General features: G+C 48.7%; 1 protein-coding gene across 1 annotated transcript; it reads right to left on the bottom strand.

Annotated features, from left to right (window-relative positions):
* Positions 1 to 1470: 1470 nt before the first annotated feature.
* Positions 1471 to 4328, bottom strand: LOC121405376. The gene is made up of 3 exons (XM_041596054.1): positions 3177 to 4328; positions 3028 to 3124; positions 1471 to 2981 (listed from the first exon to the last, which is right to left on the bottom strand). Exons 1-3 carry the CDS (start codon positions 4326 to 4328, stop codon positions 1471 to 1473), a joined length of 2760 nt encoding a protein of 919 aa, XP_041451988.1.
* Positions 4329 to 22726: the final 18398 nt, after the last annotated feature.

The raw sequence follows: 22726 nt of genomic DNA, 5'->3' as shown, positions 1-22726 counted from the left end.
ACTGACGGCGTCAGCCCAAAACGTCGATCCATGTATATGTCCAGTGTCCAATCCCCAGGGTCTTACTGGTCTCGACCCTGGTCGCCTTCTCGTGTCTGCAAACGCACCACGGATGTGTCGCCCGAGGATACCTGGCATAGTGCCGGAGGTCACGAGTTGCCTTTACTGCGTCAGAAAGGAATCGACCTGACCGCTACTAAGTTAGCCGTAATCAGAGTCTTTCCGCCTGCTAGAGGCACCTTTCTTTGCAGAGAAATCCCCTCGCCTTATCTGTTGGTCATTTACAACAGGGTATGACTGTCCCGCGTCGTCGAATTCCATGTAGGTGTCCAGTATCCTAATCAAGGCTGTACTGGTCTCGGCCTTGATGCCGTTTTGTCGCCTCTTGCGACCAGCAGCGGCTCGCTGTAGCTGTGCCTAATGGTAGGCTCCATTACCTTAGCACAGTCTGGCGCCATCTGTTGGCGGGGCACCGAACCCCCGTGTTTAGATCTGCCGTGTAGATCGTCGCCGTAGAATGCTAGCGCCATCTGTGGGCGCCTAGCCTACTTGTCTACATATCTATGCGTGCGCCACCTGCCGGAGCTCTACTATAGCTCTATGGTCCGCTTCCGAGCACTGGTCGACAGCTGACGTATAGATCAGCTGGCATGACTAGTACAATTTGGGAGCAGAACCAGACGGCACAAAGACCTCTGACCTGCAGCCTTCTGGTTCAAATCATCGAGCTCCTACCATTGCGCATTCATTATTGACGCACCGCTCGCTGACTACCGACGTTCCGCTCTGTCGCTCGTCCGCCAGAAGGTCCAGCGGGACCATGCCTGCTGCGTCTTCTGACACCGTCCGGAAGTAGTACGCAACTCGCAGAGCGCAGCGTCTGTATGTGCTTCTGCTGCCTGCACTGTACGAGGGCTCCCTCATTGCTGGCGCCCACACTGTCGATCCGTACATGATTATGGAGGTAACCACCCCGGCGATGAGCTTTATGCTGCGCTGTCGAGGTCCTCCTGTGTTGGCCATCATCCTGCTTATTGCTGCGGTTGCTGTGGCTGCCTTCGCGTTTGCGTATGCAAGGTGGGCCTTGAAGGATAGCCTTTGATCCAGCATCACCCCAAGGTATTTTACCGCAGGTTTCGTCACGATGGTGGTGCTTCCGACCCTCACGCATGTCTGCTCGACCTTCTTTCTGCTGCTTATAAGCACAGCCTCCGTCTTCTTCTCCGCCAGGGACAGTCCATTCTCTGCAAGCCAGGATACTATGCTTCCGACTGCCTCGTTGCATTTGGCTTCAGTGTCTCTAGTGTGCTTTGCTACTGTCACCAGTGCGATATCGTCAGCAAAGCCCACCAGAGTGCATCCTTCCGGTAGTGCGAGCCGCAGGATATCGTCATACATGACGTTCCATAGAATAGGGCCTAGAACCGAACGCCACCCGTGATGCCGTGTTGCTTTGCTCCCTCTTCCGTGTCATAGAGCAGGACTCGGTCTGTAAAATAGCTTTTCAGCGTTTTTATACAAAGATATGCCTCTCCTCGTCAGGGCTTCCAGTATGCTCCTCCAGCTGGATGTGTTGAAGGCGTTCCGTACGTCTAGCGTGCATACTAAACAATATTCTTTGGTGCCTCCAGCCCATCGCGATCCCGCAATGGCAGCTCTGGCCAGATCCGTTACCATTTTGATGGCGTCTGTGGTGCTTCTTTGTTTTCGTAACCCGAATTGCTGGTCGGAAAGGCCGTGGCGCTCAGCCAGTTCAGCCTCTAGGCGATTGCATATGAGCCTCTCAAATATTTTGCCCATGGTGTCCAGCATACATAGCGGCCGGTATGCAGATGGGTCGCTTAGCTCCTTGCCCGGCTTGGGCAGCAGGACAAGCCTTTGTCGCTTCCACGCTCGTGGCACTGTCCGTTCCGCTAGGCATTGATTGAACATCCGTGTGAATACGTCGGGGTGTGCGCTGATTAAGCATTTTAATGCCGCATTTGGTACTCCATCTGGTCCTGCCGCTTTGCCGTTCTTCAGCTTGGCTGTGACCTCTAACAGCTCTCTAGCGGTGATGGTGTTGTCCATTCGCTCAGTGACTTCCGTGATTTCCTCGTTCACTCCCTCTTGTAGTGGTGGTTGCCTGGGAAAGAGGGCGTCAACGATTTCCTTCAACTGGGTGGGGCACTTGGGCATAGGTTGTCTATTCAGCTTTCCCATGACCAGCTTGTAAGCTCCCCCGAAGGGTTCGGCATCTGCCGCATCGCAGAGCTCCTGGAAGCATTTGGCCTTTCTGCTTCTAATGGCATCTCTTAGGGCTCGCCGTTTGGCCTTGAATGCCACTCCATTGCTCACAAACTGCAGGGTGCCTCTTGATCGCTGATAGGCGCGACGGGCCCCACAGCACTCCCTCCTGGCTTGCGAGATTTGTTCGTTCCACCATGGTACAGGGCGGTGACAGCTTCCTCCGATCTTCCTTCCCTCCTTAGGTGCATCACATGCCGCTGTGACGGTCCTGGAGATGGCGCTCGCACATGCTTCTGCATCCCCGGTGGCTGTTAGTCTTCCTGCTGCAGAGAGGAGCGCGCCTCTGTCGAGTGTTTCTTCCTTGTAGCCTGTCTGAAGTGCTCTTTGGCTCCATACGGTATTCCTGGTGGCAGAGATGTCCGTCAGCACCGCTAGGTGGTCGCTGTGTGTGTACACGCTCAGTACTCGCCACTTCGCGTGGCGTGCGAGCTCCGGGCTTACAAATGTAAGGTCAATAATTGACTCCCGTCCTGCTCTGCTATTCGTTGGGGTGCTTCCTGTGCTGAGAAGGCAGACGTTCAGACTTGCAAACTCGTCTAGGAGCGATGTCCCACGGGGAGTATTCCTGGTGCTGCCCCAAGTCGTGGCCCAGGCGTTAAAGTCACCCGCTATTAGGACCGGCGATTTGTCTCGTGCGTCGTTGGCGATGTTGCTGATGATCTCCTCGTAATCCTGCTGCGTAAATCTTGGTGCTATTTAGCAGCTATACACAAATATTCCATTGTGCTTAGCTCTCACATAGTCCACTCTGGATGCCTTCGTGTTTGTTCGTGAAGGGCTCACTGAGCAGCGCTATGTCGATATTCTGCTCCAAGACCGTTTGCGCCAACAGATCCTGAGCAGCCCGGCAGTGGTTTAGGTTAAGCTGTAGTAACTTACCCATCAACCAGTTTGGATAGGGCCTTCTTATACTCAGGGCAGCTGCGGCTCAGGACCGAGTGGGCTGTTGAGCGGGTGTCTCCTGGTGTGCCAACGCATAGTATGCATTTTGGCGGGTTGTTGCACTGGTTGTGCTTGTGCCCCTCTCCTCCACATTTGTAGCAGGCGTCTCTTGACACAGGCCGCTTGGATCTACACCTGGCTGCAGTGTGTCCATAGGCCATGCACTTAAAGCAGCGGGTTGGAGCAATCCGGCGCCGCATGCGGCAGACAACCCAAACGACTCGCACCTTGCCAAGCTCGAGGAGCTTCTTTGCGAGTGCGGGCTGGAGGTTCAGGGTAGCTACCTGCGTGGCACCATATGCTTTCCGCATGTACAGCACTGCTCCTTGGGGTAAGTGGCCGCCGATCGCTGCAACTATGGCCTCCCATACTTCCTCGCCTGTCGTTAGTTCGTCGATGTCGAGTACTTCAACCGCGACTGTCTCCTGCATGGCGTTCACGGCTGCCTTGTCGCCAAGCGCTTCCTGTATGGCCGTCTGTAGCTCCTGGATGGCGGGGTCTGAGGGTTGCTGCATCCTGAGGAGCAGCTCGCCCGAGGCAGTCTTCCGGATGCCCTGAACCTTGTTTTTTAGGTTCTGGAGAGTTGGTGCTGCCTTGACCAGTTTGAGGATGTCGGCATATGATGCCCCCTCGGTGCATTTAACCAGCACTGCGTCTGGCCGGGCTGTCTTTTTGCGTTTGGCACGCCTACCTCTGACCTCACTCCACTTCTGGTTTGGGTCAGCGCTTTCTGCCTTGCTTATCGGGCTTTTGGTCGCCTCTTGCCGGATGGTGTCAGGTGCCGGATGGTGTCCTCCCTTCTCATTCATCTGATGTAGGAGATCGTCCAGAATTGCTCCCATCTCATCGATGTCTTGGGCGCTGGTCCTGCTCCTCTTAGGGGGGGTATTCCTCACGCTACTCGATGGAGAAGGGGGGACCTGCGGCCTCTTTGGGGTATCGGCGTCCTTTAGATCATCCTGTGGCGGCCCGCTGGCAAAGCTGAGCATCGAGCTTTGCTTCATGGGCTGCGCTGAGGCTGCTACTTGGCGTGGCGGTGTTCGGGCCACCTTTGAGGCTTTTTGGAAAGCCATTGCTCCGTTGCTGCTTGTTGTCATGCTGCTTGCTTCGCCGGCCAAGTGTGCCACCGGCAGAGCAAGGTTGGGGGAAATGATTGCTGGGGCCTCCAGAATTCCGCCAGCGGGTGGGAAGTAATATGGTTTGGATGGAGCGTAAACCGTATAAATGTTCCCGCCTAGAAGGTAGGCAGTACTTTCCTTAAGACAGGTCGCTGACAGAAGCTATCTGCTGTGGAAGCTACTGACTCTCCGCAGCGGACGCTGTCAAGGGCTGGCTGCTTTGACACCCAGTGCCCCTTCGCAGCACTGCTGTCGATCAGCTGGTAAGTGGCCTGCACTCTCCAGCCCTGGTGTACCAGTCGATCAGCTGCGATGCCTGGAGTGGAATGTGTGCAACCAAAGTAGAGACAAAAATAGGAAGACAAAAAGAGGTAGAAAAAAGAAAAGGCGGGAGCCTCCGGGCATTGAGTGGCAATTCAACGCACTCAAGGTGGGGCCTGGCACCCCTTGACCCCTTCGGGCGCCCGTGAAGGAACGACGAGCAGTCCGGATCCGGGGCCAATAGGTGTGTGGCTTGACTCTCCCAGGTGAGCACGCGGTGTCAACAAGCGCTTTTGGCTAATGTGTGGGTTTTTCCGCAGGTGTATTTCGCGATTTCGGTATTTTTTTGCAGAGCAGCTGTTTTTCGCGTCCGCACTCTAAAAGAAATTCACTGATTGTCGAATGTTTTTTTTTGTATTCAGGTTTTTATTTAGTAATTTACTTAACTATTTATCTAAACTATACAACTATGTAGATGGTGGCGATTGTAGGAAGAAGGGGCGATGCTGTACGGTACCGCTGCAAAGCATTGCTTCGCACAGCCGCTCTTCCTTAATCCACCGTCGTCCTTTCTCTTTCTGCTCCTCGGAGCTCCCGCATGATGCCAGCAGCAAACTGCGCTGTGAAGACCCATGCCTTAGGGTCCGAGACCATCAGGCGGACTAGTCCCTCTGCGCTGACTCTGGTGCCTAGTGCCACCTCCAGCCTATGCCTCTCGTGCGTGAAGCGATGGCACTCGAAAAAGACGTGGTGGGCGTCCTCCTCTATGCCTCGGCCGCAAGCTGGGCACCAGTCTTCGGTTTCATGCCCAAAGCGCTTCAGGTAAGACCGGAAGCAGCCGTGACCGCTGAGGATTTGGGTCAGGTGGAAGTCAACCTGCCCGTGCTTCCGATCTATCCACGCCTTAAGGTCGGGAATCAATTTATGGGTCCAGCGACCTTTCGTTGAGGAGTCCCACTACGCCTGACATCTGCGGATGCTCTCCTGCCTTCGTGCTTCCTTCGCCTCTCTCGTATCGACCTGTCCTGCTAGGGTCAGCTCATGCACCGCTGCTCTTTCCCTTGCCTGCTCCATAATCGGGATCAGACCCGCAATGACAAGGGCTGCGTCGTCGGAGACCGTTTTAAACGCGCAGACAATCCTGATGGCGCAGAGTCGATGCGTTGCCTCGGCACCTCGCATGTAGCTGGAGACGTTCGTCGCCTTCAGCCACGCCGGTGCAGCGTATAGCAGCTGGGATGAGATGACGCTCGTGATGAGCTTCCTCCTCTCCTGTTTGGGTCCCCTGGTATTGAGCAGAATGCGCGATAGGGCTCGGCATGTCTGCGCTGCCTTTGCATTGGCGTACTCCATGTGCTCCCTGAAGGAGAGCCTGGTGTCCAGCATCATCCCTAAATACTTTAGGGCCCTTTGTGATGTGATTTGGTGGCCACCTACCATCACTTTGGCTGACTCCACCTTCTTCCTGCTGCTGAACAAGACGGCCTCCGTCTTGTGCGCTGCCAGCTGCAGTCCCGCTAGGTCGAGCCACGTCTCCACGGCTTGGATAGCCTCGTTGGCCGCTGCTTCCGTTGCTACGAGGTCCTTGGCCACTACTGCGATGGCCGCATCGTCGGCGAACCCTACTATCGTAGTGCCTTCTGGTAGGTTCAGTCGGAGGACTCCATCGTACATCGTGTTCCACAGGAGCGGCCCTAGCACTGATCCCTGGGGCACTCCGGCGGAGACTTCGTACCTCTTCGTTCCCTCGCTCGTCTCGTACGACAACACCCAGTCGCTGAGGTAGCTGTCTATCACGCAGAGGAGGTAGTCCGGTATGCCTACCGTCCATAGCGCCTCTAACGTTCTTGCCCAGCTTGCCGTGTCTTGATGTCCAGGGTGACCAGCAAGCAATACTGCTTACTGCCTCCTTTCCATCGTGTGCCGCTGATGGCTCTCCGCTATGGTCACAATCTTGTGGATGGCGTCCAGCGTCGACCTGCCTTTGCGGAAGCCGTACTGGTTTGCCGATAGGCCTCCCGATTCTTCAATGGCTCGATTAAGCCTGCGTGCTATAAGCCTTTCGCACACCTTACCGACGCTGTCCAGTAGGCAGATTGGTCGGTATGACGAAGGCTCTCCTGGTGGCTTACCTGGCTTGTTTAGCAGCAGCAGTTTCTGCCTCTTCCACCTGGATGGGAAGGTACCTTCTTCGAGGCACTTGTTGAAGACCTCCACGAAGGCAGATGGCTGTAGTGCTAGTGCCACTTTCAGCGCTCGGTTTGGGGTTGCGTCGGGGCCAGGGGCTTTTTTCCTGTGTAGGCTCCTCCCGGCTTCCAGCACCTCTTCTTCCGTGACCTTCACTATGCCCGTGAACGGATCAGGGCGTATCCTCGGTCTTAGCCCCGTATGCTGCGCGCTTGGGAATAATGCGTGCACTATGGCCTCGAGCGCGTCGGGTTCAGTTGGCGCCTTGCTCCCTGCACAGAGCTTCTTCGCCACGAGCTTGTAGGCCCTGCCCCAGGGGTCTTTATCCGCCGAGTCGCAGAGCTTGAGGAAACATTCGCGTTTGCTGCTTCGTATCGCCTTTTTCAGGGCTTTCCTGGCGGACCCGTACTCTTCCAGTGCCGAGTCGAGTCGGGCCGTACGTCTCGCTCTCTGCATTGCTCGCCTGGCCTTCATGCACATTGTCCGGTGTCGTGCGATTTTCGGGGTCCACCAGGCAATCGGCTCGTGGTGCCTCGTGAACGGCTTACGCTGCCTCATACTCGAGTCGCAGGCCTCCTCCATTCTCGTGGCGAGAAGGTTGGCTGCCTCGTTGGCGCTTGCTCCAGGCACCTGGAGATCGCTCTGGTGTCGAGCGTGTCCTCGATGTAGGCCTTGCTCCTGCAGTATGTTCTGCTAGGTCTGAGGCGCTCTCCGATGGTGCACAGTATGGCTTCGTGGTCGCTTCCTGTGTACACATTTGCCATTTGCCACCTAGCTACGCGTGAGGGCGACGGGCTCGAGAACGTGAGGTCTATGATGGAGCCTCCGCTCGCCCTGCTGAATTGATTGTCGAATGTGTGTGTGTGTGTGTGCGTGTGTGTGTGTGTTGGAATGTGATTTAGTTTGAAGTCTCGGCATGAATGAAAAGTTACTCACAATCTATCACGGGATCGCTTGGGTTCTTCAAACCCTTAGCCTCCTCCATTGCACGCGCTTCGTACGAAGAAATGCGTATTAGTTGCTTGCTTCGGCGAGGTCGGGCTTAAAAATCCTGTGAAAATGAGGGCCAGTCCAGCGAGAACAACACACAAACGACGCACTTCACTTTGCATCCAACCACCAAACAATTAAAACTTTGCTGCCACGGAAAATACACGTGAACGTGTATTGCTAAATACAAAATATATGAACTCGATGCGGCAGCAAAATCAAGCTACCAGCCAAACGACAACTAGAAATTAAATTAATAAAAACATTTTTTTTTTTTTTGTGATTTCAACGCCTATTGGCGTTAGTGGTTGGTCTGTTGTAGCAGCGACCAGAAACGATGTATCGATATGTGCGAGACACTATCGATTATACTGCCACTTTCTAGTATTCATAGAGATGAGTAATTGGCAACGTGATCGAATTTGTATTTGTATTTTTCTCAAAGAGAGTAATTGGCCAAAAGAAAACTTCCAAGCCAAGAAACTAAGTTGATATGTTATATACACAATTACATTCGATGTGTTTTAACGACGCGAGATTAAAAGTCTAATTTAGCTTCTCTTACAAATTTCGCGAGTTCCCTCATATGTAGAAGGATATTTGCTTTAAACAATTCGTGCGTAGAGTTATAATACTTAAATATTTTAAATTTACGCCTTAGGGGCATGAGTCTTGTGCAGTTGAAAATCATGTGATTTGCAGATTCAGTTACGTTACATGTTGGACATAGGTCACAACTAACTATTTTGCATTTTTTCAAAAAAACGTTGTCATACGTATGATTTATCATGAGTCGATTCAGGAGTCTCATATCCTGAGCGTTCCATTTAACCTTCTTGTTCCAGGGTTCCCCTGGAACATTTGGAAATAAATCAAATAAAAAACCACCAGACAATGAGGAAGCCTCCTTGTAGTAGTCATTCCATATGGCGAAAACTCTTTTCTTGACCTCTCGACATGCTTCACCTAACGTATAGTTCAGCCCAACAAACACCCCATTTGAGATGGCAGATTTTGCAGCTTCATCCGCTTGTTCGTTTATTGGGATACCCATATGACCTGGCATCCAGTAGATGTCTACAGAGATTAATTCTGGCCATACCAGTAAGTTGTGAATATTTGCCACTGGATAGGCATCTGATTCTGCATTTTTTAACATATATATAGCTGCTAAACTAACCGTAAATATAGCTACTTTAGTTAGTCTTAGTCGCTTGGCAATGAGACAGGTCATGTTAATTGTAAATAATTCAGCCATAGCAGACGAAATTTTTATCTCTGATTTAAATCTATAAGTCTTTTTTCCGTTTACATCAATAATACCCATACCCACTTTACTATCACATATTGAGGCATCACTTGCAAAGATATGGTACTTTGTTTCCTTGAGATTGTGGAGAATTTCATAATACATAACAAGAATTTGTTCTTTAGGTACATTTAGTTTGTTTATATTAAAAGGTTTACTATGTAGATGCAGTCTTTTATTTGCAGTGAAAGTCACTGCTGGTTTGGTCATTTCAAAAATATCCCTAAACTTGTTTGCCACTATCTTGTAAGACGAATTTACTGATTGAAAGCAGGTGTAACTATTGTAAAGATCGTAGTTTTGAGTCTTTAATCTCAAAAGCTCTTTGGCAGTTAAAAACATTGCTCTGAAGTTTGGGGGCATTTCACCCACCAACGCAAAAATCACATGCGTTGGAGTATCTGGTGTTACCCCTAAGCATCGACTAAGCGCAGCGGCTTGTCTCGAAAAAAGTTTCCCAAAGTTACCTTTATTTAGGTTTGCCATGGTGGTCCACGCCTATTCAGCTTTTGATCTAATGTGTGCTTTGTATATATTTGTGGCAACTTGAGGTCTTAGGCCACTCTTAATATTGGTGGCCATTTGCAACAGTTTCATGCCAGACCCAGATTCCTTCCTTATTTTTTCTACATGTTTCTTGTCAGACAAACTCGATGTGATTATTCTACCCAGAAACTTTATTTCCCTGACTTCAGCGATACTTTGCAGATTCATAACGATATTTACTTTCGTTTTTTTGAATGGTGTCATAGCCATAACCGAACACTTAGTTGGATTCAGGTTGAGTCCCAGATCCCCACAAAGGAGCTGAAAACTTTCGATCTTGCCTTGTAAATTTGTTGCAGCCTCACAAAAAGTGGGTTTGGCTGACAAGATTATGAAATCATCAGCAAATTGAAAAATCTTGGTGTGGTTGTCCTCAGTTTGATGTAACCGAAAGGTATACAGATTAAAAAGAACTGGCGACAGACAGCTTCCCTGTGGCAGACCATTTGTAACCTTCTCAGTCTCCGAACCTAAATGCAAAAACCTTACTGACAAGAAATTTAGAATCCATAGTATAATTTGGTTAGGAACTTTTATCCACATGATTTTTTTTTAAAATGCCAAATTTACACAGTTATACGCATTTCTATGTCAAGGCAAGCAACTACTATTTTCTTATTTTGCCGTTTGAGGCAGTGAATGGTCGACAAAAAATCGTTAATACACATGGAAGTACTTTTATTTCTCCTATAAGCATAACACCTAAAGGGCAGTAACATGTTCTTTTCCACAAACTCAAACAATCTATTTTTAACCATGCCGTTTACAGATTTCGCAAGAACTAAGATTAGCGATATTGGTCTGAAGTTTTTGATGTCATCTAGTGGTTTACCACATTTTGGAATTGGACAAATCTTAATGCTACGCCACGCATTTGGAAATTGGCAGCTATCATATGACTCATTAAAACAAGACAATAGTTTTTGTATTACCTCTTCCGAAAGAGATGCTAGCATTTCATATGTGATCCCATCAATGCCACCAGCCGTTGATCTTTTATTTCTAATAACCTCACTTAATTCCTTCATAGAAAATGTTTGTGTACTCTGCGAGTTAGTCATGTTATTAGGAACAGTTGCAGTTAACTCTGTTTGTGGAATTTGACTGCTCAGAAAGTCTAAATATTCCCTGTTATTGGATGGAGACCACTCTTGTATCTGAGGTTTCCCTAGACCTTTAAGATTCCTCAAAAATTGCCAAGATTTCCTAGACGAAGGACTCTGATTAATCTCTTCAATTTTATCCTGATAAGAGTTTCTCTTTGCTTTTTTCACAGCATTTTTCCATTTTAGTCGAGCTTGGCTGGCCGCTTCAAAGTTCTCTGCATTTGGATATTTGATAGCTTTAGCTTGCGTAGACTTAAAAATTCTATTTAAAAGTGTAAGTTCGTCAGTCCACCAGAACATGTTTATTGTGTTTTTAAAGTCTGGCTCTGATTCAAACTTTTCTCCAAAAACATTCTACTAGATTTGCCTGTTCTTATAAATTTTTCTTTTAAATCCTGAAAGGACTCACATAACACTTCATCCGAATCAATGAATGGTGTTATTAAGCGAAAAAGTTGAGCACAAATATCAGCAAACTTTATATCCTCCTTCACTGGGTATTGGAATTTATGTTCTGAAGTGTCATGAGTATAAGATGGTAATGAGAAATGATGGAAATTTTGTTGTGGGGGAACTAAGGTGTTTTTTACTATTGAGGTGTATCGGTTACTATTTATGATATTGTTTACAAGCTCGTTTTTATCTATTGTCTCAGGCATTTTCGATGGTAGAGCAGGAAAAGCATTTTCATTTTGGGATAATAAATCAAATCGATTATTTATCGAGTATTGGGATGTCACTTCTTTCCTCGACAATTTCTTTACACACATAACTTTCATTATTTTTTTCCTCAAGTGCCCATTTTGGACATACGTTCTTATCACGAGCCGTGTGTTCATTACTGTTACATAAAATGCATTTGTACACCTGACAATTCGGAGATGTGCACTCCGGCGCACCACAACGTAGACAACGCTTCTTTGCTTTACACGTTCTTGAACCGTGACCAATCCGTCCACAGTTAAAACACTGTAAAATATTTCGTAAAAAATGAGAAACTTCTAGTCTGCAGTAATTCAAAACAACATGAGATGGGATTTCTACATTTGAAAAACCAATTTTCACTGATAGAGTGGGTTCCCACACTATTTCAGTAGCCCCTGTCTCTGATTTTACCTTGCGTCTTAATCTAGTCACCGACTTAACAGGAACGTCCGACTTGATGTTCATCAGTATTTCTTCATCTGTTATTTCAACAGGGATATTTTTAATAACTCCATATGTTTCTACATAATCCCCTGGTATATACGCTGATATGTTCATGCTTTTTAAATTAACGTTCCTCACAGCCTCATTTGCAAACTTTCCATTCTGGAAATATACCTTGTAAGACGAAATGCCTAAAGCAACAATATTGCAAAGCCCTAGCAGCTTTAGCCCTTTAATTTTTTCGTAAAAGAACAGACCATTCTTAACCCTAATATTTTGAATATTTTCAACCTGACCAGTGTTAAAAATGACAGCCGCTTCGACAACAAAACTAACGTCATACTTATATTCCGTCCATTTTTTTTGATTTGCTGAGTCATCACTTGTATTTATATTCCCTTGCTTAATCCTTGTCTCAACATCTAGAACACCACTTTTCTGAACAACTTCAGTATGAAGCATGTCTTTTAAGTCTGAAGAGCTCACCTCAACCTTACTTCCTGACACATTTTTGTCCATACGCGGAGCCTTGCAAATTGCCTTTTTAATTATCGCGTTTCTCTTAATTGCTTTACCGGAATTGTCCGGTGCTGAGAAATCAGATGACTCTTCCATATCAGACGAGATATCCTCCATCGACTCACAATTCTGGCTCGACGCCATGGCGTCAGCCACTTTCACACTCTGCTTCACCAAAACTTTCAACTCACAAGACTCACCTTAATCCTTTAATAAAATTGTAATCCTTCAAATTTATTCAATATTTATATAAGAAGCTCGATTAAACAAACAACCGGCTAGTATTCCGTGTTGATGGATTTAATTTTGAACCAAAGTTTTGTTCTTTCCTTTTTTTTTCCGGAGCGCGAGCAAAACACATCAAACCACCTTCAAGGCACAAACGGTCAGGGATTTTTTTCGTTTGTAAACAATATTAATGCCCGGCATCAGAAAAGTGTTAATAAAAACATACCCGTCTGGCCCTCAGAAATATACCGAAATATACCATTATCAAAACATACCTTAAATATACTGACTGACACGACTAAATGCGTTGATATTCCTCGATTTTGATGTTCAGTTTAATATTACTGTATAGTTAGACCTGTCAGCCCCAAGAAAACAATTTTTTTCAATTTATGAATCAATTTTCTACAAGATTGGCTAGTTTTCAGAACTCCGTTTTAATGGATTAATTACATACTAAGGTTTTTTACCTTTTTACCTTCATAAGTGTTTTATCCCGAACCCAACCTTTTATTGGTACCCGTAAGCTGCAAATTTTCGCTAAAACAGGGACAGAGCAGTTTCTGCAATCATTGGAGCCTAAGATTACAAACATTACCTCTATTCGATAATATCCATTTTCCCAAGGTATGCATGGCCTATCTCTGACATGAGCTGACTGATAGGAAACGACAAATTCTATGTGCTTGCTGACAAAGGCTGACTAATATGAAAGGAAAAAATTATTATTGCTCGCTGACAAATGCTGACTGATATGAAACGAAAAATTCTCATTGTTCACTGACAAAATCTGACTGATATGATACGAAAAATTATAATTGCTCGCTGACAAAAGCTGACTGATCTGAAATGCCAAAAACTGACTGGAAGCTAAAAATTATTCTATGCATACGATCATATATTTTGGAGTGTTACACGTACACACATACATGCTTGCTGCCAATCGGCTCGTGTCACGTCATGAGCCGAACGCGGTCATTCCCAGAGCCGAACGCGATCGGCCCCAGAGCCGAAGATCTGGGAACATACGCTGAAAACTCAGCTGCGCCACTTTCGTTGTATGAGCTGGCACATCTTTGTACTATATGGTTAGTGGTATAAGCCGATGTTGGCGCGCATTTTAAATATTTAACCATTGGTCGAACGGTAATAGAAAAGAAAACGATTTTCTATTTGGTTGAAAGATAAGAGTTTGTATTTTTATATAAGTTTTTCAGTATTTTAGCTGTGTTGTTGCTGTTCTCCGCCATTCTCCTCTTGTTGTTTATTATTGTTATAACTTATATTATTAGCTGTTCGAATTATTAGTATTAAATGTGGTTTTAAAAGTGAAATGTAAACAATCTGCTCTTGCTTATGTATGTTTGGTTTTCCCCAATTTGATATAATGTTTATTGCATTATAAACATACATAATTAAGAGGTTCTTCGATCTGTTATTATTTATTAGCTGTTCTCCTTTTTTTTTTTTTTTGGTTTTTGGATTGGCTTTCCAGTAGCCCAGCAAATTATTGTGGCATTTAAGGTAAGTGTTTGTCAGTTAATATATGTTTTAGCACTGTATATATTTGCGTTACTGGTTGGGCGTTAGTGCAAGCATCGAGTTTTGTGTCTGTCTCCCACCCCACAACCGTTTAATGTTGGTTTCTAAGCAAGCCGCCTGCTTTGACGTGACCCCCCGCGCAAGTTAGTGTAAGACTCTAAAGTAAAGTAAAGCTGATCTGGTGTGTGGCTAAGTGAGTGTGTGTTTGTGTGCTATAATAACATCCCTGCAGTACCAGAAGTGAGCGATGACAAATGTCAACTACGCGTCATTCAGGATTTTTTCTCTGCCGCTGCAGCCTCCATCGAAGAAATTTTTGATGTGATTAACTTGAAGTATAAGCACATGACTAACGATTTTCACTTTTCGCGCAGTGTCCGGTAGATCCTTCGATTGCTGCTTCTCCTGACAGGCTCGCTTCAGCTGCTGCTCCATGCTGACGCACGTTTCTGCTCCTCCTCCATCTTCTTGCGTGTTTCTGCGGCCTGCTGGGCCATGTTGTCCTGCTCGGGCGACTTCGATTTTACCATCTTCTTGAGCTTGTGTATCTGTGCCTGCTGCTGGAATCCCTGGAATATCCGACAGCGAATTGCTTATCGAATAGCTGGTGGTCCCCTCTTCTTCATCCTCCAAGTCAAAGAAACGGACTTGAACCCCTCATCCAGCAACTCGCTGCCTTCTGACTTAGCCTTGGGCGCCGCACTCTTGTCCGGTTGTCCGCTCGTGTCGCTCATTTGCTACTAAAGTGTTAAAATTATTTAGTACGAATTTAATCTTATTTTAAATTTATTTCGTACCGCTTCAATTTTGTAGTGTGTAGTTGACTCTAGGTTGTGGATTCGGTCACGAATCTGACTAACTGAATATTCTCAGTCGAATTTGTTGCTCAAGGCTATTGGTCAGCCTGCTGGGTTTCCTCTGCTAAACGTATAAAAAGTGTAGCCAAGTAAGTCGTTGATGTCGATATTTTTTAGGTTCCTTATGTAGGTTTATTGTAAAAAATTATCACAGACAATAAAGTACAATTACTTTTTTTTTTTTTTTTTTGTATGTATAGGAGGGAAAAGTGTGGGACTTGGAATTACCTCACCCACTAAAAACCCCCCTACTCTCCGTATCCCTCTCGCGGTACGACCGTTAAGTATTACTTCGCGAGGGGGAGATGGCATGAAAGCCGTCACTAGATCCTATCTAGGATTTGAATTTCGATTGCGCTGTCTTTCAGCGCGACGCAAGGATTGGATGATCTCTGCAGCGTAGGTGCTCACGGCATCCCAATTGTTTTGCGAGCTAAGTAGGATATCCATCAAGTCATTGACTATGAATGGCCTCCCAATGTCTAAGCTTAGCTCTTCCCGGTCAGCAGAGAATCTTGGACAGACAAAAAATACATGTTCAGCGTCTTCTATGGTCCGTGCACAGTGCGTGCAAAACGGATCCGACTCGCATTTAAATCTATGTAGGTAGAATTTAAAGCACCCATGTCCTGTTAAAAGCTGCGTTAGATAAAAGTTCGTCTCCCCAAAAGTTCTACTCACCCAGGGCCCTATGTCCGGGACTATGCGTCTAGTCCATATGCCGTTGGGTGTATTACGCCATCGCTCTTGCCATCTACGTTGGGTCTCCGCCTCGCGGATGGCCTGGTCTTCGATGGTGGTTCCAGCGGCGAGAAGGTCAATTGGCGCCATGCCGGCCAATACTAGGGCCGCATCTTCGGAGACGGTGCGGTAAGCACTAAGAACTCTCAGTGCACATCTTCGGTAGGCCGCTTTGCAGGTGCGGCTGTACGTTGGGAGCTCCATAGCTGGTGCCCATATTTGAGCAGCGTACATGATGATGGCTCTGACGACAGAGCAGATGAGCAGTCTGCTCCTCTGTCTTGGACCGCCGATATTGGCCATTATGCCGGATAGCACGCTTGTTGCCCTGCCGGCTTTGACTCCGGTTGCTTCCAGGTGCTGCTTGAAGCTAAGCCTGTGGTCTAGCAGGACTCCCAGGTACTTGATAGCCGGGGACGACTCGATTTCGTCTGTTCCAACGACCACTCTGGCTGTGTCTACCTTTTTCCTGGTACTAATCAGGACCGATTCGGTTTTGTGCGCTGCTAGGCTGAGGCCGTTTTCCTGGAGCCAGCACATCACTCGTCTGACTGTCTCGTTCGTGTTCTCCTCTACTTCTGACAGGGTTTTATGTACCGCTACTACCGCGATGTCGTCTGCGAAGCCAACGATGCTGCAGCCGGTTGGTGTGTCCAGTCGTAGGATGCCATCGTACATGACGTTCCACAGAAGCGGGCCGAGAACAGACCCCTGTGGAACGCCTCCTGTAACATGCCGTCGTTTTTGTCCCGTCGACGTGTCGAACAGCAACACTCTGTTTTTAAAATAGCTGGCTACTATGCTCACCAGGTACTCCGATACACCAATTCTGGAGAGGGCGGCGATGATGCTTGGCCACCTTGCAGAGTTAAAGGCATTTTTTACATCTAGTGTAGTTACCAGGCAGTACTTCTTGGTGCCACCGTGCCATCTCTTCCCAGCTATGGCTTCGCGGGCTTTACCCACCACTGCTCTGATCGCGTCGGTGGTGCTTCTCCTCTTCCTAAAGCCGAATTGGAGATCGGATAGCCCCTGTAGGCTGTCAATTTCCGCTTCTATCTGATTCGCGATGATTCGCTCGAACAGCTTCCCCGTTACGCTGATCATGCACAGAGGCCTGTATCCAGCCGGGTCTTCGGGGTCCTTCCCGTGGGGAAGACTTGCTCCTGCAGGCATTGGTTGAACGTCTTCGCTATCGCTTCCGGGTATGTTGTGGCTATCGTCCGGACTGCTATGGCGGGTATACCGTCGGGCCCTGGCGCTTTGCCGGTCTTCATGCTCTTAGCCGCATTTAGGAGCTCTTCCGTACCGATCTGTGGGGGTGTGGGGATCTCCCGGTGTCTGGGCACGTAGGCTAGTTCCTGTTGTGTGGAGAACAGTGCATCCACGATCCTGGACAATAATTCCGGACATGAGGGCATTACCTTGCGCGCCAGCTTGCCCATCACCATCTTGTAGGCTATGCCGAAGGGCTGCAGGTCTGCCTCCTTGCAGAGGTCCTTCCAGCAGTTTGCTTTGCTGCGTTTGATCTCCTTGGTGAGATGTGCCCGTTGTTGGTGGTACATGGAGTGAGCTTCTGCCGCTTCCTGGGCTGCTTGGGGGTCTTGTGGTCTCCGCCTTGCCCTTTTCATGGTCCTCTGGTAGCAGCGTCTTGCTGCGTGGCTCCCTCTCCGCAGATCCGCTATTTCCTGCGACCACCAGTGCACTGGCTTTCGCCTCCTTCCTCCCATTTGCTTTTTTACCATGGCAGCTTCGCATGCAATTTCCATTGCTGTACCTCGCGATTTAGCCTGCTGCTCTGCATTTCCGTGTATACTTTCGCTGCTTAGCCGGAACATGAGGAGCAGGCACTGGGTGTCCATGTCCTCCGTGTTCCAAGCTGTGCGCCTTATGGTTGTGGTCCGTCTGGTGGGTCCGTCGTCGATACAGAACGTTATGGCCCGGTGGTCACTATGCGTATATACACTTGCGACTTTCCAGGTGGCACTCCGTGCAAGTTGGGGGCTGGCAAATGCGACGTCGATTACCGATCCACGGTCACCCTTTGCGTATGTTTGTGTGCTTCCTTTATTCAGGAGCACCACGCTCAGGGTCGCGAACACGTCGAGTAGGACGCTTCCGCGTGCGTTTGTCCTTGTGCTTCCCCACTCGGTCGCCCATGCGTTGAAATCGCCAGCAATGATCACTGGGGAACAACTGCGTGCATCTTCCGCTAGGTCTTCGAGTATGTTGGCGTACTCTTCCAGTTCTATGCTCGGGGCAATGTAGCAGCTATATATGTGGATGCCGGCAATCTTTGCTCTGACGTACCCCACTGACGTATGACGGGCGCTTATGCCTTGTGGCGAGGTTCCACAGCTCCAGATAGCTGCTCCATAATTTGAGTTTGTATTCTGTAACCATACGTCTGGTTGCATCGCATGGTGTGGCTCACTCAAGATGGCGACGTCGACGTCCTCTTCTCTCACTGTCTGCATGAGCAGGTCCTGTGCCGCTCTGCAGTGGTTCAAATTAAGCTGCAGGAACTTAATTTTGCCCATTAGTGTGTGTGTTTGCTGCCTTGACATATATAGGGCATGCCCTACTGAGGGTGCCATGTGCCGTGTCTTCTAGTCCTGCTCTTGTGCATAAGATGCAGGCGGGCGTCTGTTTGCAGTCCCTCGAGTTGTGCTGCGTACCTCCACAATTAAAGCATTTGCTTGTTTCGTCGTGGCTACTCCTGCATCTTGCCGCGATATGTCCAAATGCTAGGCACTTGAAGCACCTCCTGGGTTCGTTCTTCTGCCGGATTCGGCATACCGACCATCCAATGCGAACTTTTCCCTCATGAAGCAGCTTGTCCGCTGCTTCTCTGGGTAGAAGGATGTTCGCCGTCAGCGTTCCACGGTATGCTTTCCGGAGTTTCGGGACTGACTCGGTCGGCAAGTCTCCGTCTATCTTAGCGAAGATGGCTTCGAGCACTTCTTCCGGCGTTGTCCACTCCGATATGTCCCTGACCTCAATCAGTACCTTCTCGGAGATAGCCTTGACCTCAGCGATATTGCCCACCTTCGTCTGGACTGCCTTGAGGAGTTTTGCAGTGGCGCCGTCCCCGTGCTTCCCCATCTGCAGGAGGAGCTCCCCTGCAGCGGTTCGTCGAACTGCGGATACCGAGTCTCTGAACTCGAGGATCGCTTTATCGGACTTCACCGCCCTGAGTACCTCAGCATATGACTCCTGGTCTTTGCACTTAACGACCAGTGCATCTGGCCTCTGTGTTCTCCTGGGCTGATTCACCAGCCGCTTCCGCTCTGGGCTCTTTGTGCTTCTTTTTTTCCGTGTTCTCTGCTGGGGTGTTTCGGCCAGCCTTGGTCTGGCTTCCGCCACGCGTTTTTCTGCGGGGCCACGCTCGGGGCGCTTGTCGGGCTTCGGCTGCTTCTCCTTCCGTGTGTCGGTGGCGTCGGGTTCCTTCCATTCCACGCGATTCCTTTCCAGGCATTTCGTGCAGATGGCGTCTACCTGCTCCTCTTCGTGCAGCTTCTCGCTGACTGCAACCTGGATGTGCTTCATTTGGGCCAATGAGTCCTTCATTCCTCGATTGATCGTCCTCACGATGGGCCTCTTTTCATTTACCAAGTAAATAAGTTCGTCCAGGATGCTTCCCAACTTGTTGAGCTGCGTCCTGCATGAAGGTGCATTGCCCTTCGCCCTTTTTGATGGTGTCCTCCTCGGTGGGGATTCCGGGCTTGCCGATGCTCTACATCTTTTTGGATTATCGGACTCCAGTTCGCTCTTATTCTCCAGTATTGTGGGGGGCTCCGATCCCATTGGTGGTGTTCGCGTCATTTTCCGCGACTTGGTAAATGCGATTTCCTGTTCCTCCTCTTTGCTTCCGGTTTTGTTTGTGGTTGGTGTGTTCATTTTTTGTGTAAATGGGTCCCCCCTTAGGGCCGTTATTGCTCTCCATGCGTGCAGTTACCTTAAAAAGATCCCGTGGGTGCCTATCTTTAGAGTGAGGTCCACGCGAGGGTTGACTCCAGCCTTCATGGGGTCTGGGGTTCAGAGCCAGATCAGTACTAGCCAGGACATTGTCAACTGGGCCTGCACGGCCAGGCGGGTGGCGACGGGAGCAAACGTTTCCTAAGGCCTGCCAAGGTTTTAACGGGACGAGGGCAGCTGCAGCATTGGCCCAGCAGCCATTTCGGCACGATATCACTCGGCTTACTCAGGTGCCAGAATGCTGCAATCCGTCAGCCTGTTGTCTACAGTTCAATAACGGGGCTTCCAGTATACCATAATTGGGACCTTACTGGGCTGGGGTCCCAATGAGCCTTGCTAGGGCAAGGTTCACAGGCTTCTGTTTGCCTGCAAGGCGGTGGCTGCCGCCGTTGCATCTGGCGCCATCTGTTGGTGGGGGGCACCTAACATACGTGTGTGTATATATACATGTATATGCAGTGTAGGCAGTGTCATCGTGACCGCAGTAGTTATGCTGGCGCCATTTAGGTCTCATGGTCTACGTACGTAGGTGTAGATCATGAGTGGCGCCCTCTGCCGGAGTTTGTCGGTAGCTTTTTGTCGGGCCGCTTCCGTGCACTGGTCCACAGCTGACGGCTCGATCAGCTGGCATGACGAGTGAATATCGGAGCGGGACGTGACGGCACAGTCAGATACAAAGATGACAATTAAACAACAAATCACAAGTGCAACAAGTGATAGAGGAGAGGAGGGCAAAGAAAAGGAGGATAATCTCACCCCTCCCCCCCTGGTCAACGTCCTGAGTTTCATCTTTCTCGCCGTCTTGGGGTTGCAGAGGCTGCGTTGTCCATGCTTTGGAGGCTTCCTCGGTATGTACCGATCTCACGTGTTTTACTTTATTCAAGCTGCGCTCTTTTCCTGCAGGGAAATCGGCAAATTTGCCGTCCGTTCGGGAGCACCAGGAAAAACGCGTCCGCACTGTTTTACACACTGCGTGTACGACAAAGTACAATTACTTAACGTACTGTTACTGTTGATTAGCTACTTTTGGTAAGGGTCAAGGATTTCTTTTACTATTTGAAAAATCCGGAATGGTTTTCCCGGAACGATATTGTGGGAATGACGCCGGTCCAGCAGCTCTATGTGTGGTGCTTCGAAAACGGTGGTATGCGGTGTCAGCGAAAGAGACGAGAAAAAGACAGCCACTCAATTTAAATCCGTTTAATGCACTGGTCGCAGCCAGCGATGCCAACGTTCGCCCCAGTTCAGAAGGGAGCCGATCGAACGATCGTAACAGCGACTGAGCGTAACATTCCAATAACTCTTATACTATGCTATTCTATGCTATACTATGCTATGCTATGCTATTTTGCTGCTGCTGCTCCAACATTCCGGCCCCGTTGAAGGCCTCCGGCGCTTCAACCATCCATTGGCAATTTTGCCAGTTTTTGTATTGCGCGTTTAATAACGCCTGCGGAAGTCCGCACCTCTGCCACGCGCACTCTCCTACCACCGCCGTCGTTGCCACCACTCCCTCTGTGGTCCACTTCTGAGGCGGTGTGTTGTCCTCGTGGACGAGCACTAGGCATCCTGCCTCGAGGTTCGGTCCTTCGGTAGACCTCTGCTGCCGCTGCTGCAGGCTGGCCAGGTAGTCCTTGGACCAGCCCTGCAGTGTCTTCCAAGCGGAAGTCATAGCGATCAGGGAAGCCTTGAGCTGCCTTCAGGAACGTGCCCCTACGGCAACTTATATAAATATCTATAGTGATAGCCAAGCTGCGATCAAATCACTGAATGCGATAACAACAAGCTCGGCTACCGTGGCAAACTGTCGCAAATCTTATCAGTTTGTCATCAGCCTAATATGGGTCCCGGGCCACCAGGACATTGAAGGCAACTGTATAGCAGACGAGCTGGCCAGAGCTGGTACAACAATCCCCCTTCTCCATGATAAGGAGGATAATCGTATGCCACGTATGCAATGGCCACCTGCAAGCTCAAAATAAAAGAACATTTTAAGAAACTAATAAATGACAGATGGCAAACAGTGCCACTATGTCGCATAACTCGGCAAATATGGCCTAACATTACTAGGAAGCGCACCGATGAGCTTTGCAAACTCAGTAGGAGCAGGTGCAGCTCAGTCATACGCTCCCTTACGGGACATTGGCTAATAGGCACCCATGCTAACAGGCTGGGTGCCCCCTATAACGACTTCTGTCGGAGCTGTGGAGATGAGGACGAGGAGGAGACTGTGGAACACCTATTCTGCTCCTGTCCGGCTCTCTGTAGAAGGAGACTTCAATACTTGGGTGCACCTTTCCTAATTGACATTTCGGACATGTCTACAATCAGTCCCAGATGGATCGCAGGCTTCATAAGGGCATCCGGATGGGACAACGGATAACATAGTGTCTCACGAGGGAACGATCGATGCGGTATCACAACGGGCCGAAGCCGGCCTAGGTGTGTCGGGTTTCTGACGATCCCGACAGCCGCCTTAACCTAACCTAACCTAAGTGCACAGCCGAGAAATCTCTTAAAAAGGTCCCACGCTGACAGATGGCTGCGATGCGTTAGTCGCCGATGTCACACCAATTGTACACATATGTGTTATCTTATTTTGTTACCAGAGCTCCAGTGTGCTCACACACAAACACATACCACTGCGTTAGCACTAGACCTAAGCCTAGTTTTTGCTTCACAGTAGAGCTACCTAATCTCATACAATGTTAATAAAGATCCAGTTTTAATATTGAACTCAACAAATGTAGATGTCTTTTCATCTTGGTTTGGTCAAGGCATTTACACATTTGGATGCCAAAACAAGACCAACTGCGAGGACTAACCACAAAAAGCGAAGCAACACGCATCACCAAAAGGGTCGTGTGCTCAGAATTGGCCCAAATCTTTGACCCACTGGGTCTCTTTGCCCTAGTGATAGTCAAGGCAAAAATATTTATGCAACAGCTGTGGGAGATTAAACTC

This window comes from Drosophila obscura, unplaced genomic scaffold, assembly GCF_018151105.1.
Source record: "Drosophila obscura isolate BZ-5 IFL unplaced genomic scaffold, ASM1815110v1 contig_95, whole genome shotgun sequence".
NCBI lineage: Eukaryota > Metazoa > Arthropoda > Insecta > Diptera > Drosophilidae > Drosophila > Drosophila obscura.
The sequence above is the reverse complement of the archived record's forward strand: the minus strand, read 5'-3'. Positions and strand labels throughout refer to the sequence as shown.